We start from the raw sequence: 14,702 nt of genomic DNA, 5'->3' as shown, positions 1-14,702 counted from the left end.
AGTTAGAATAGTTTTAGTCTATGTTGAAAGGAATCTGACATTTAAAAAACATCTAAAGAAGTCATTATGTAATAATTTAAAACATGAAACAGCATTATAATTTTATGTGATTATTAATATAATACTACTCAGATTTTTTCAGACATTTAAAAAAAAGTACAAATGAGAAGGTAAAAATCACCTTGAATCTAGTTATCTGTTGGTAGTCTTTTAATGTTTTTCTGAATATTCTTTCAAATATTTTAATATAAAAATGGTATCCTATACACTATTTAGTAATCTGCTTTTTTTCACCTAATGATATATTTGGGAATTTTTGTTCTTGTTGATAAATGTAGATATGTCTGTATCAATACACAGTAGCTCCTAGGTACATGTGGTTATTTATATTAAAATTTAGTAAAATTAAAAACTGATTTTCATAGTTGCATTAGCTACATTTGTAAGTACTCAGGAGACATGTGGCTAGTGGCTGCTGTATTGGGCAGCATTGATCTACATTACTATTTTTTTTTTTTTTTGAGAGAGAGAGTTGGGGGGGATGGGGGAGAGGGAGAGAATCTTAAGCAGGCTCAATGCCCAGTGCAGAGCTGACACGGGGCTCAATCTCTTGACCCTGAGATCATGCATGACCTGAGTTGAAATCAAGAGTCAGAATCACAGACCTGTACCCCTGAAATAAATAATACATTATCTGTTAGAAAAAAAAAAACAAAAAAACAACAGACCCTCAACTGACTGAGCCACCGGGGCACCTCTGTGTTACTACTTGTAACAACTGCAGGGTTACCCATATTCCTCTCTACACCCAAGCCCCGAATTCAACTAAGTTTTATCTAAAATAGTTATACCAATTTACATTCTTACTAACACTGTATGGGAGTATCTGTTTTCCCATTTAGTGGTAATACTGTTTTAAATCTTTACTCAGCTGGGGCACCTGGGTGGCTCAGTGTTAAGCGTCTGCCTTCAGCTCAGGTCATGATCCCACGATCCTGGGATTGAGCCCCGCATCAGGCTCCCTGCTGGGCGGGGAGCCTGCTTCTCCCTCTCTCACTCCCTCTGCTTGTGTTCTCTCTCTGTGTCTCTCTCAAATAAATCAAATCTTTAAAAAAAAAATCTTTATTCATCTGAAAGTTGGAAAATAATATCTTGTTTTAATTTGTAAATTTTGACTACTAATGAGATTGAAGATCTTTTCAAGTGCTTGTTTGGCTCTTTTTTTCTTTTGTGAATTGCCTCTTTGGGTGGTTTTAATTTGTATAGAATAGTGAATCTCAGTGATATGTAACTAGGAGAGAACTGTGTTAAACTTTTTTTGTGTGTGTATTAATAAACTTGACATTGACTATTACAGTAGTGAAGTTTTCAACTGCCAGTTTTGTTATACTTTATTTTATGATTAAGATTAATGTTAAGATCATGGTTTGACCTTGGTGCAATTGGCTCATCACAGGTGATCCAGCAGGCCTTGCATCGCCCCCCCAGCTCAGCTGCTCAGTACCTTCAGCAGATGTACGCGGCTCAACAGCAGCACTTGATGCTGCACACTGCAGCTCTTCAGCAGCAGCACTTAAGCAGCTCCCAGCTTCAGAGCCTTGCTGCTGTTCAGGTGAGACTGAAATAAATTAAGAATTTGTGAGACTAAAGTTGACGTTATTTGCAGATAATTACTGAAAATAAATACATTGGCTGTTATTTTACAATTCTCAAATGTCCTGTGATTATTTTTTCTTAAAGAAATTAATAGGTGGCCAAGTAGCAGTTAATTTAAAAAATATGGCTATGTTTTATATGGTACTCTGTCTCTAGCTTTTACCGCACTGCTTTTTATCGGCGTTGTAGAAATACTATGCTAGTGTCATGAATTTGTGTATAAAATTCTAGGTACAACAGTGAATACTTCGGGTTACATGATTTGTATTTACATTTCAATAAAAAAGTTTTTTTAATGTAAATAATTTACATTCATTAAAAAAAAAATCACACTATAAAATTGTTTATAAGAGGTAAAGTGGAGGTGTTCCTTTTCCAGACTCACTACTGTTTTTCATTCTTCAATGGTGGCCATTGTTTAATATGTATCACTCCAGAAATTTTCTGTCTAAAATATGTATCCATGCACCTTTCTAATATCCACACATACTTTTCCTACTGATAACAGGATAATTTTGATTAAATGCTTTTTTAAAAAAGATTTTCATTATTCTGTTTATTTAAATAAAACTATATGTGAGATTTAATCTTAAATCTTCTTACTAGAGAAGGATCTCAGTTGACTAAACCTGAAAAAGAGTTATTTCTGTTAGAAACACATCTGCAGCTGTTGCTGCTTCTTCGTAGTGTAATTTTAAATAACCTCATGTTCATGATACAGGTTAGGAAACTGAAACCAACTGGCACTTCATGTAGCTCCAATTTCTTTTTCATAATGTTGGAATGGTGGTTCCACTTCAAAGAAGACAGAAAACTGATGAGTAAAACTGATGATGAGTGCAGCTATTAAAATACGATTAGCCTTTGGGTCCTCTGTTTTTATCGTTCAGCTTTTTAGTTTCTTCTTAATCTGTTTGGCCAAAGCTTAATCTATGTTGACTGTGAAATGGATTGGTTTATAATGTAGACATTTTGACTTTTATCGTGGTTTTGTGGTATCCTGGTACCAAAAGCTTTTAACTTCAGATTCTTATAGATCTATTATAAAGATCTTATTATTTTAGGCAAGTTTATCCAGTGGAAGACCATCTACATCCCCCACAGGAAGTGTCACACAACAGTCAAGTATGTCTCAGACATCTGTAAGTGCCCTAATTTTTTTCCTGGATTTAAAAATTTTAATTACTGTTTTCCAAAAGTAAACTGTTACTATTTACAAAGTTGCTATTGTGATTTGTTGATTGCTACTTAAGTGATAAGTGCCTAGAAATAGAAATGGTAAGTTTCAAGAATTCAGAACTAATGTTAAGCTTCTGAAAATCTGAGTCTTAAAAAAATGTTTTCGTATTATTTCTTATACATGTTTTCCCACTGATTTTGCTCAGATCTTATGTGATTCAAAATAATTGCCGTTTTCAGTGTGTATTGAAAGCCTGAAATACACATTGCAAGGGGTATTAGGCCATGCATTTACTATGACATACTAAAGAATAGCAATAGACACTCAGAGCAATTTGTTCTTTTCCCTGGTTTTACACTCTCAGGATAAACTCCGCAGGTAAGGGTGAGGATTTTAAAAGAAGCAATGTTACCTATGTAACCCTTGGTAGACATCTAAATGTTTCTAGCTTTTTCTGGGCACCTCACATTTTAGAAATTATTACTTTTCAGCTTATGTACTTATCTTGACCAAATTTACAAGTATCCATCCATGATAATGTAATTTATTTTGAGAAAGGAGTAAATCTGATTTGACATATATACTGGGAAATTGTGCAGAGTTGTCCAGTTAAAAGAAATTTGCAGGCATGGTAATACTTAAATTTTTATTTTGATATAATTTCAAATTGGAGGGCGAGAGAAAGGCAGGGGAGGGGCAGGGGAGAGGGAGAGAGAGACTCTTAAACAATAGTTTTTTTTTTTTAAGATTCTATTTATTTGACATGGAGCGCACGCAAGAGAGAGAGAGAGAGAGAGTGAGCGAGCGCGCAAACACAAGCTTGGGGAACGACAGGCAGGGGAGAAGCAGGCTCCCTGCTGAGCAAGAAGCACAATGCGGGACTTGATCCCAGGACCCCGGGGCCATGACCTGAGCTGAAGGCAGCCACTTAACTGACTGAGCCACCCAGGCGCCCTGAGAGAGAGACTCTTAAGCAGGCTCTACGCCCATTGCTGAGCCCGTTTTGGGGCTTGATCTCACAACCCTGAGATCATGACCTGAGCCGAAATCAAGAGTTGGACACTTAACTTACTGAGCCATGACATTTTTTTTATTTATTCATTTGAGACAGAGAGATACAGAGAGAGCATGAGCAGGGGGATAAGGGCAGAGGGAGAGGGAGAAACAGACTCCCCCCTGAGTGGGGATCCCAGTGTGGGGCTCGATCCCAGGATCCCAGGATCATGACCTAAGCCGAAGGCAGACGCTTAAACATCTGAGCCACCCAGGTGCCCTGAGCCATGACATTTTTGATTAAAAAATTCTGTTCTTTTTTAGCATGAAAGTATCCTGGAACATAAATAAAATTAGTTAAGAAATTATTTATGACTTGAAAATGTTAGACTGAAGAAAATGAAAAATTTAAGTAGTATAATCTAGCCCTAAGCATTAATACTATAATTATGGTTATTGATGTTATGTCTGTCTTTAATAAGTTGGTAGTTAAGGCAAGCACTGATAAACATTTGTGGTCTGGTTAAAAAAAATCATAGGGGTGCCTGGGTGGCTCAGTTGGTTAAGCAATTGCCTTCGGCTCAGGTCATGATCCCGGGGTCCTGGGATCAAGCCCCACATCGGGCTCCCTGCTCCTCGGGGAGCTTGCTTCTCCCTTTCCCTCTGCCTGCTGCTCCCCCTGCTTGTGCTCTCTCTCTCTGTGTGTGTCAAATAAATAAAATAAATTCTTTAAAAACAATTATAGACAATTTTTTTATTCTATGAAATACTGGAATAATGTTAGGGTATATATGTATAAAGGTGTTTTTGATTTTTTTAAAGATTTTTTTATTTATTTGAGAGAGAGAGAATGAGATAGAGCATGAGAGGGGGGAGGGTCCGAGGGAGAAGCAGACTCCCTGCTAAGCAGGGAGTCCGATGCGGGACTCTATCCTGGGACTCCAGGATCATGACCTGAGCTGAAGGCTGTCACCCAACCAACTGAGCCACCCAGGCACCCCAAATTACTCAAAAATAATTTGAATTTTTTCAAATTATTAAAAGGTATCCTTTTAAACTATTTTTTCTCATTATGATTTTATGTATCACAGAAATTATAATTCCAGTGATTGTCTTTATTTTTTATGATGTTAGTGCTGCTTGTCATAAACCAGGCAGCGTTGTATGATAAAGTATGCCAGAATCTGTGACTGGTTGGTGGGGGAAAAGAAGTAAGCAGGGAGAACAGATGTCCAGGAAAAAAAAAAAAGGAGAAATGCATTGCATTTGCTTCGTTTTCTATCCCAGCTGAATAATAATAGCTCAAGTGAGTTGACTAGCTGTCCAAATTATGATACCAAGGTAGCTTAGTGAATATGGGTCAGTCTCCAAAAGAGGGGCAGAACATGGTAGCAGAAATCTCTAGGTAATGATACTAATGACTCATGTTAGGTGGCAGTCTAGTAGTTTTCAGAGTTCTGGTTATTTCGAGGTAGGGTTCCAGATTAACAGTGAAAGCCCATGGGGAAGGGTCCAGCCTCCAGTAGAAAAAGGACTAGAAGGTAGGTTATCAAGTCATCAGCTAGATAGCCTTGGGTTTAGAGTAGGAGTGGGGGACGCCTGGGTGGCTCAGTCGTTGAGCGTCTGCCTTCTGCTCAGGTCATGATCCCGGAGTCCCAGGATCGAGTCCCGCATCGGGCTCCCCGCTCAGCGGGGAGGACCCTGGGATCATGACCTGAGCCGAAGGCAGACGCTTAATGACTGAGCCACCCAGGCGCCCCATTGATTGTCTTTTTTATTCAGCTTTGGTCTTTCTGGTTCTTGGTATAAGTGATTTCTGAAACCTCAACATTTTGAGTATTATGTTATGAGACTATGGATCATATTTAAACTTTGTGTTTTGGCTGGCTTCTGAAAGGGAATGTGTGCCAACTCCTTAATACTGTCTGAGGGTAGAAGTCCAGGTTATCCATTTGGTCTCCATTGACATCTGAGAGGGTGCTTCTCATAATTGCTGAGTGAGGGTGAAAGTTCTGGCTCCTCCCTAAACCTCCATGGATGCGTCCCTGGCTGGAGAGGGCGGGGGAGGGAATAAGAGTGCCATGTTATGGCTCCCCACTTGGTCTCCACTGATACACCTTAGGGGTGTGGTGGGTTGGTGGTGGTAGTCTACTCCTGCATGGCTGGGACAAAAGTCCTGTCTCTCTCTTCACCTTCTCTGATGCTTATCCACTGGAGGGATTAGGGGAGTTGGGTATAGGTGGAAGTCTTTGCTGGTGTGGGTGGGGCCACAGTGTTTTCTGTGGTGTTTGGCTGGAGTAGAGCAGCTGTCTAAAAGTTCTCTATGTTGCTAGGAAGTCTCTTTCTTGTTCCTTTGGCTAGAAAGAGCAGGCTTCTTTTGGGGCCTTTTTTTGTTTGCACCCATTTGTGTTTCTGAGTTACAGACTTTTTCAGCTCTAAGTTTGGCTTATATAAGACAAAAGGAAAACCCAGGGAGCTCACAACCACATGGTTCTGTGTGTTCTGAGGTCCCTAGGCAGTCTGCTTTTCTCCACCTTTCGGGATCTTACGCTTATTATATATGTTACATCCAGGGTTTTTAGTTGTATTTAGGGGAAGGAATAGGGAAAAGTATGTCTGTTCCATCTTTCTGGAAACAGAATTCCTGTCATTTAACTTTTTAAAAAATTATATATTTGCCTAATTATTCAGGAAGAAAATCTGTAATACACAACAAATTGTTAATCAGTGGTTATCTCTGAGGAAGTAAGTTGAAGAGCTTTATTTTGTTAATTTTAAGATTTTATTTGAGAGACAGATAGCGAGAGAGAGAGAGGAAGAGAGTGTGCGCAGGCGGGGGGGGGGGGGGGGGGGGTGGGGGAGCGGGGGAGGGAGTAGCAGGCTCCCTGCCTAGCAGGCTCAGTCCCAGGTTCCCGGGATCATGACCTGAGCCAAAGGCAGACGCTCAACTGACTGAGCCACCCAGGTGCCCCTATTTTGTTAATTTTTATATTACCTAAATAAAACGTGAATATACTCTTGTTGTCTAAGGGAGAGACACTTCAAATGTGTAGAGTAAAAGGGACATCCCTTTTCAGTAGTCCCTTTTGCCGTGAAAAAGTTTTGTGTGAAGCTTTCCTATTTTATTACTGTGTGTTTCTACACATAAATGTAAATAGATAGGCCTATGGTTAATTTGTTTTACTGTAGGTGAAGTGGTCGTTCTCTATATACTTTTACATCATTGGGCATTTTCAGCTGGAAAGGATTATATAGGTGAAAATGGCAATCATAAGTCTCTAAATGACGCAAGGGCTGTTTGTATCTCATTCCCTTTCTCTTTCTTTGTTGTTTTTTGGTCCTGGAATCTACATTAATCCCAGATGTTTTGAGTTTAATTCACTGTACTATTTAGTCAAAAAGGGAAAGACCTTGTTTGTGATAGCTTTCTAGTTATGGTGCTAGACAAGATGAGCTTTTGAAGTCCAGTTAGTTTTATGATTTTTTTCATTCATACAACATGTATTTATTGAGCATTTAATATGTGCCAAAACCCTTTAGGTACTGGGAACACAGCAATACAACAAACTCTCTGTTCTTATGGAGCTAGGGATAGACAGATGGTAAACTGGTATATGTCAGATGGTAAGTGCTATAAAGAAGAATAAAGCAAGAAAAGGGAATGGGATAAGGGAATTTGCTATTTTAATTAGGGTGGTCAGGGAAGGCATTGCTGATAAAGTTGGTATTTGAAGGAGGGTGAGGGAGGCAAACATGCTGAAGGAAAAGAAAGGAAGGTACCGTGGCTGGAGTAGAATGAGTGAGTGGGAGTATGGTTAGAGATGACAGAGAGGTAATTGTAATCCAATCATGAGGAGATTATAATAATATAAAACTCTTACTCGGGTTGGGAAGCTATTAGAAAGCTATTTCAGTAGGGAAGTCAGATGATCTCAGGTTTTAACTTAGTGACAGTGTTAGGTTCTACAGGGCAAAGATAGAAGCAGGGAGACCAGTTAAATGATTCTTGTAGTAATCCAAGAGAGATTGGTGGCTTGCACCATGATGGTGACAGTAGATGTGAAAAGTGGCCAGATTCTAGATTTTTTTTTCAACAATATTTTATTATGGAAATTTATATATGTTTTAAAAGTAGAGCTAATAGGGTATGCTGATGGATTGAATCAAAGATGTGAGGAAGGGTGACGAGTCAAGGATAACTGTAGTATTTTGGCCTGAACATCTGGAAGGACCTGACAAAGCAGGTGTTGGAGAAGAAAATCAGGAGTTCAGTTTTGGACATTCTGACTTTGTGGTGGATGTTGAGTAAACATTGGATATATGAGTTTGGAGTTCATGTGGCGGTCTGGTGATTAGTGATGTCTTGTGCATCTCATTGAATATTCAAGTCCTAAGAAGTACATGATGACTTTACTACCAATTCTGGGTTATCATGAAAGATTGGTAGAACGGAGGAGATAAGGGACATGGGTTCTAGTCATCGTTCTGTGACTGACTGGTAGCATGACTTAGGGCAAGTCATTTAGCCTCCTTTGTCATTAATACCGCAGTTTTCTTCTGTGTAAAATTCAGTTGTCTAGTTACATGGTTTTTATTACTATTTTCATCCAGATAACCCTGGGTCTAGATCAAGGAGAAGGTTCAATACAGGGTGTTACACACTGAATTGCATCTCCGCAAAGTTCATGTGTTGAAGCCCTAATCCCCACGTGACTGTATTAGAAATTTTGCTATTATAAGTAAACCTGCATCGGATATTCTGTTACATATTTTTGTATACATATGTAGTTATTTGTTTTTAAAAAATTTCTTAAGAGTACACCTCCTGGGTCAGTGAGATTGTTTTTTAGATCAAGAACCTTAAAAATGTTTGCTTTCCTCTAAAAATGTCTCAATCAGATCCACATATCAAATGAACCCATTATAAGTTTTTTCTGAGAGAAGATTACTTGCTTATAACTAGTCATTCTCAGTGGTCTATTGCTAATGGCCTCATCCTCATACCTATTTTAGGAGGTACTTTAATCAAGGATTTTTAAAAATGTAATTTTTTTTTTTAAAGATTTTATTTATTTATTCATGAGAGACAGAGGCAGAGGGAGAAGGAGGCTCCCCACGGAGCAGAGAGCCTGATGCGGGACTCGATCCCAGGACGCTGGGATCATGACCTGAGCCGAAGGCAGACGCTTAACTACTGAGCCACCCAGGCGCCCCTAAAAATGTACTTTCTTTTCTTTTTTTTTTTTTTTAGAGAGAGAGAATGAGAGAGAGAGAGAGCACATGAGACGGGGGAGGGTCAGAGGGAGAAGCAGACTCCCCGCTGAGCAGGGAGCCCGATGCGGGACTCGATCCCGGGACTCCAGGATCATGACCTGAGCCGAAGGCAGTCGCTCAACCAACTGAGCCACCCAGGCGCCCTAAAAATGTACTTTCAAGTGATTGAGTTTAGAAGTCTATTCCAAAACTTAACACTACCTTAAAATAAAACTGTAGCCTGAATATTTGTATGGTCATGAGCAGCTTTAGTGCATTTTTTTTTTTTTTTTTTTAAAGATTTTATTTATTTATTTGACAGAGAGAGCACAGATAGGCAGAGTGGCAGGCAGAGGGAGGAGCAGGCTGTCCAGTGAGCAGGGAACCCGACGCAGGGCTCGATCCCAGGGCCCTAGGATCATGACCTGAGCTGAAGGCAGACACCCAACGACAGCCACTCAGGTGCCCCGCTTTAGTGCATTCTTGTAAAATATCCCAATAGTACAGGAAAAGTGAAAAAGTGTTAAGTCCCCTTCAGCCTTCTTTCAGTCCTCTTCAGTCCTTCTGACGACTCAGTTTGCCGGATATCCCTCCATATCTTTACCTATGTGTTATGGACATATATTGCATAAAGAAATGTGTGTATATGTGTTAAGACACTTTTTTTTATACACTGGAAACAGTATTCTGCATTTTGTTTTTTATACCCAACAGTTTTGAGATCTTTCTGTGTTAGCGCACAAAGCTCAATCTCACTCACTTACAAGTTGTTGTATAGTGTTGCATGGTATGGATGCACTTTATTTTATGTAACCATCCCCATTGCTGAACACTTTATTTCCAGTATTTTAATTGTTTCAGCATTGCAACTTTTTTAAGTTATCAAAATCTGAAAGCAGATGGGAAGTTATGAGGCTTCTTGTTTTGCTGTTGTGTGTGGTTTTTTTTTTAAGATTTTATTTATTTGTCAGAAAGAGGGGGAGAGGGAGAGCACAGCAAGGGGAGCGGCAGGCAGAGGGAGAAGCAGGCTCCCTGCTGAGCACGGAGCCCGATGTGGGACTTGATCCCAGGACCCTGGGATCATGACCTGAGCTGAAGACAGACGCTTAACTGACTGAGCCAGCCAGGCATTGCTGCTGTTGTGTTTATAGCTTGTATTGCAAATAGTAGAAATAATGGTTTTCTATAATAAATAGGATTCACATTTTATTTCATATTATTATCAAAAGAGTACAGTCTCTTAAAGGAAATCTTTCATGGGTAGATATTTTTATTTGAAATTTTAATATAGCATTTTGTACTTCTGGATACTTGAATTACTCAGATACAAATCCCCACTGAATAATGAGGCAAGAAAATGTATACACTGCTTTAAAGTAGTAAAAACAATGTAAAGTAAACATAAAAAAAAAAGAAAATAGCATTTCCTCTCTGATTCTAAAGTTCATACCTACACAGAAAAGACAAAAAAGATAAAACACACATTATCCCAGATTTTACCCTTAGTAGACATTATTCACCTTTATATTTTGGTGATTATTCTTCCAGAATGGTGTGTGTATGCCTATATTTCTATATCAAATTTAATCATATACAGTTTTATGAGTGTGCATTATTGTGTGTATATACAATGCATTTGTTTTTCTCTCAACATGTTTTTCACATGTGATATGTATGTATACATGGACACATTTTTATGTAATTATGTAAATGGGATTGTACTGTATATGTTATTCTGTAGTTTTTTTCATTCAGTGGGTTATAAAGATATTTTCATGTCATTGAATAATACAGGTATGCATTATCCTTTTAATGTCTGTGTACTATGTTTCTATAGATGTACCTGATTGATTTTGATCAGTCAAATGGCAGCAGTGGTTCTCAAATGGGCTTTGGTTCTAGGGAGTACTCTGGGCCAGAAACCCTATGTAATCTCGTTTTGGAGGGACACCAAGGTGTAGATGTGAGTTAAATGGCTTTTCTTTGTAGACACGGTTTTCTCTGGTGACTCTTGGAATTAGTGCTTCCAACTGGGGAGAGGGCTTCCAGTAATAAGGGCTCAAGGAGTGAGTTCCTTTATGGAGTGTGGGGCTTCAGGTATGAAGTGACAGGATTGGCCAAGGGTTTAAAGTGAAAAGGAATTAGGAATGTTGGGATGGAATTGACAGAGAATATAATGCAAACAATTAAGGCCTCCGGTTCAGGTCAGCAGAACAAAGCAGAAAGTAGAGGAGAGACTTATCAGTTGTGGAAAGGAAGGGAAGTTTTTTTTATTTTTTTCGTTAGGCCAGTTGTGGAGATGGACTTCATGCAGAGGTATAATTGCCCTCATTCATGGATTGGGCATTTGTGAGTAGACGCTGCCTGAAATGTTACTTGCTATATGGAACTTAAAAATAAACATGATACTGGTTTTTTGATCTCACAACTTAGACAAAATGGAATGCAGGTGGAAGTTACTATTTCGTTTTCTTACTTCCTTTTTTTCTTTTTTAAGAAAAAGAAAAGCGTTCTCTTCGTACTTTGTGTTCTGTTTCCTTAAAGAGCACTCTCAGGCATTTTAGCTACCAGGCAGTCATTTTTTAAAAACACTTTTATTGTGTTTCTGTTTAAAGACTGTGTGGTCTATCCTCACTAGAATGCCTTCCTTCTTTCCCTCCCTTCCATCCTCTCTTCCTTCCACTGTCTGAAAAAAAGTGCCACGGCACTATTATTGCAGTGACCAAATTCGCAAGCTATCAGGGTATAGGAAACCACTTTGAATGCCAGAAAACCTGGGTCCAGTTTTATCCTGCTAAGTGATTTGATCTTTGTAGCAAGGCTTTATCCAAAGTGTCCATTTGTAGAGGTGTAGGAAAATAGTAAGTTTTGGGGGGGCTTACTAATAATTTATTATGTAGCACATCAAAAATAGAGTTGAATTAATATCATCACACTGTCTCTGCATTTTTACTCTGCTTTGTTAAGGACTTAAAATAACATGGCATTCATTAACTTAATAAACTTATTGAATGAAAGTACTTTTGTAGATACTGGGTATATGAAGATGTAAATAGTTCATGATCCCTACCCTTACAGAAATTATTGTTTAGAAGAGTGAGATAGAAGTATATGAATGATAACAAGCAAAAAGGAAGGGAAATAGTTCTGTGGGATGTAGGGATGCCTGAAAAAGCTTATTAGAGCAGATGATTTTTGAGAGAGGGTTGTTCACTACGTAGGTACAGATGGGGTGGGGCATGGGGCTAGGGGGATGCTCAGACCTGTCCAGAGCATTTTTACTCAGACCACAGAGGCCTGGGACGTTACGATACTGCAAATAGCTTCATATAACTAATGTGAAAGGTGTGTGTGGAGGAGTGGGAGGAGATGATGCTAGAGCGCTAGTCGGGGGAGGTCAAATGTAATCCAGATTTTTAAATGGTTAATTAATTAAATCAGGGAAAGATTATCTGGCAAGTAGAAGGAAACAAGATTTCAGGCAGGGAGGTCAGTTTGCAGCTGTTAAAGTAATCTAGCTGGAAGTGCCATAGGCCCAGACTCTCAAACTAAGTGATTAAGATGAAAATGAAGAAAATAAAGGTGTATAAACAGTAAGATGTGACTGATTTTGTATGTGTGGTAAAGGAAAAGGAAGAATCAAGGTGACTTAAAAAACAAAATCTGTTTTGTAGGATTTTAGGAGATGCCAGTGAGTGACTATTCGAAGAGAAGCTGGTTTAAGAAGGAATAATGAGTTTGGTGTTTGAACATGTTGAATATGAGTTGATAAGAGATATCCAGAAAGATATGTTCTGTAGGTATGTGGATCTGGAGCTCAGAGTGAGTTTATAATTAAGGATTCAGAGTCATCAGGTTTGGTTTTTTGAAACTGGGAGTGTGGATATGCTAATCTAGGAGTTCAAGAAGAAAAGTGTTGGGGGTGAACATTTTGGGGATGGGCCCAAAAGAAGAGCTGGTAAAAAAGATTGAGAGGGAATGGTCTAAAAAGGTCCATTGAATTTGTCAGATGGAAGGCGGTGATTATTGCTACTGTGACTTTACTGGTGTGCTAGGAGTAAAAACTGTATTGCAGAATAAGTCTGTGTATTGTATTCATTGCCTTTATGCACTGAATTATAGATTTAAATACAATGTATTTTATTAAAATTAAAAATACTTATATAGATAAGTTTAGAGAATTAGTTAACCAACTCTTGTGTGCCCCCATACAGTTTTTTTCAGTTTTTAAAAAACTTTTTAATTTTTAAATAATTATAGACTCATAGGAAGTTAATGCAAAAACAGTACAGAGAGGTCCTCCAGTATCGCCTTCACTTAGCTTCCTCCAGGCACTTGTTCAGTTTAACAAATGTCCTGGACTGGTTTAAATGCTAATGTTTTGGATGGGTTATGAAATTGCAGGTAGGGTACATTTGGATTTTGTACCCCCCCACATGGCGCAAGCCTGGCATTTTGATTCTCATAGGAGGCTTTCTCCTTCCATTGCAGGCAAGGCAGATGGCAAGCTTCCTTGCTGGTTCTTAGGGCTGAGTGGAGCTTTTCCTGTTACCTTCTCACATACTGAGTACCTCTTTTAAAGATCTTGGCTCAAAATAGGGGTTTTTTACCTCCAGCTTTTGCCTGAAATAGGCTCAAAATCAGGTCTTCTATCTCTAGACCAGGGTCCCCTGAGATTGCCTTGGTGCTTCTTGTCAGCTACAGTTTCTTCCTTTCTGCAACCTAGGAATTTCCCTTTCCCCTTCCCTTTTAGGTGTTCAGTTGTGTTCTAGTATTTCATGTTGATTTGGCATTTCAGTGAGTATTTGGGCACATGGATGTATTAGTCCCATCTACCTTGTGTCTTGAATCAAAAGTCTAATAAGCTATTCTTTGTCCACAAAAAGTACTTGAGGTCAGATTATATTACGCATTAAAATATTTATTTTTAAAATGAATAACACATAAAAATGAAAAAAAAAAACCCAAATAGAGAAATGAAACACAAAAGAAGAAAAAAAGGATAATATGCATGTGGTGTGAAATTGGAAAGATAAAGGGTATACTTGTCTCCCTTTGCCCTCTTCCCTACCTGCCTCAGCCAGTTTGCCTTCACAAATAAGAACCATTTATGAGGTTCTCATGTATCCTAGAGATAGACTCTGAACTGGTTTTCTTTTTTCTAACAGCAGTTTTAACTTTAAAGTAGTGCTTATAATTTAATTTTGTAACCAGAATTCAGGATTTTTCCATCTGTTTGACAAGTAGCAATTGTATTTTCTTTGAGAGCTTTTGAGAGAGAACGTTATACTAATTATATGTTACATGTATGTTTATATATATGTGAATGGATTATCTATGTTTTAATTTTTGTTCACTTGAGAAACCCCTCAAAATGTGACAGAATCTGACAAAATAGTATAAACTCTTGATTCAGATGTTTTAGTATGTGGAATATTTAAATAGTGGAACATTAACCCTAATTTTTGGGAGGTAGTGGAAATGATATTTTAAGATAGTGGAATCTTACTGAATGAAACACCTTGAGGATATCCTTAAAAATTATCTAATTCCTAATCAGTACACTGTTGTTTGCATATGTGCAAATAATTGCCCAAAGAAGTGAGGGAGGCTCTGTCAA

At 38.5% G+C, this 14,702-nt stretch overlaps 1 protein-coding gene across 10 annotated transcripts in view; it reads left to right on the top strand.

Annotated features, from left to right (window-relative positions):
• PHC3 (polyhomeotic homolog 3) overlaps positions 1-14,702 on the top strand; it is a 76,949-nt gene that overhangs the window by 5,814 nt on the left and 56,433 nt on the right. For 8 of the 10 annotated variants that reach the window (XR_003517997.1, XM_027583385.2, XM_027583382.2 and 5 more), the window contains exons 3-4: positions 1,457-1,612; positions 2,721-2,798. Coding sequence is in view for 9 of the 10 variants with exons in the window: in XM_027583385.2 (XP_027439186.1) it covers positions 1,457-1,612; positions 2,721-2,798 (234 nt within the window). In the remaining variant the exon portion in view is untranslated. Of the gene's footprint in view, positions 1-1,456; positions 1,613-2,720; positions 2,799-10,106; positions 11,432-14,702 lie in introns of those variants that run through there. The other 2 variants (XM_027583383.2, XM_027583387.2) reach the window with 2 other exon arrangements.

This window comes from Zalophus californianus, chromosome 1 (genome assembly GCF_009762305.2).
Source record: "Zalophus californianus isolate mZalCal1 chromosome 1, mZalCal1.pri.v2, whole genome shotgun sequence".
Classification (NCBI taxonomy): domain Eukaryota; kingdom Metazoa; phylum Chordata; class Mammalia; order Carnivora; family Otariidae; genus Zalophus; species Zalophus californianus.
Note: the sequence above shows the minus strand (reverse complement) of the source record. Positions and strands in the feature narration are given on the sequence as shown.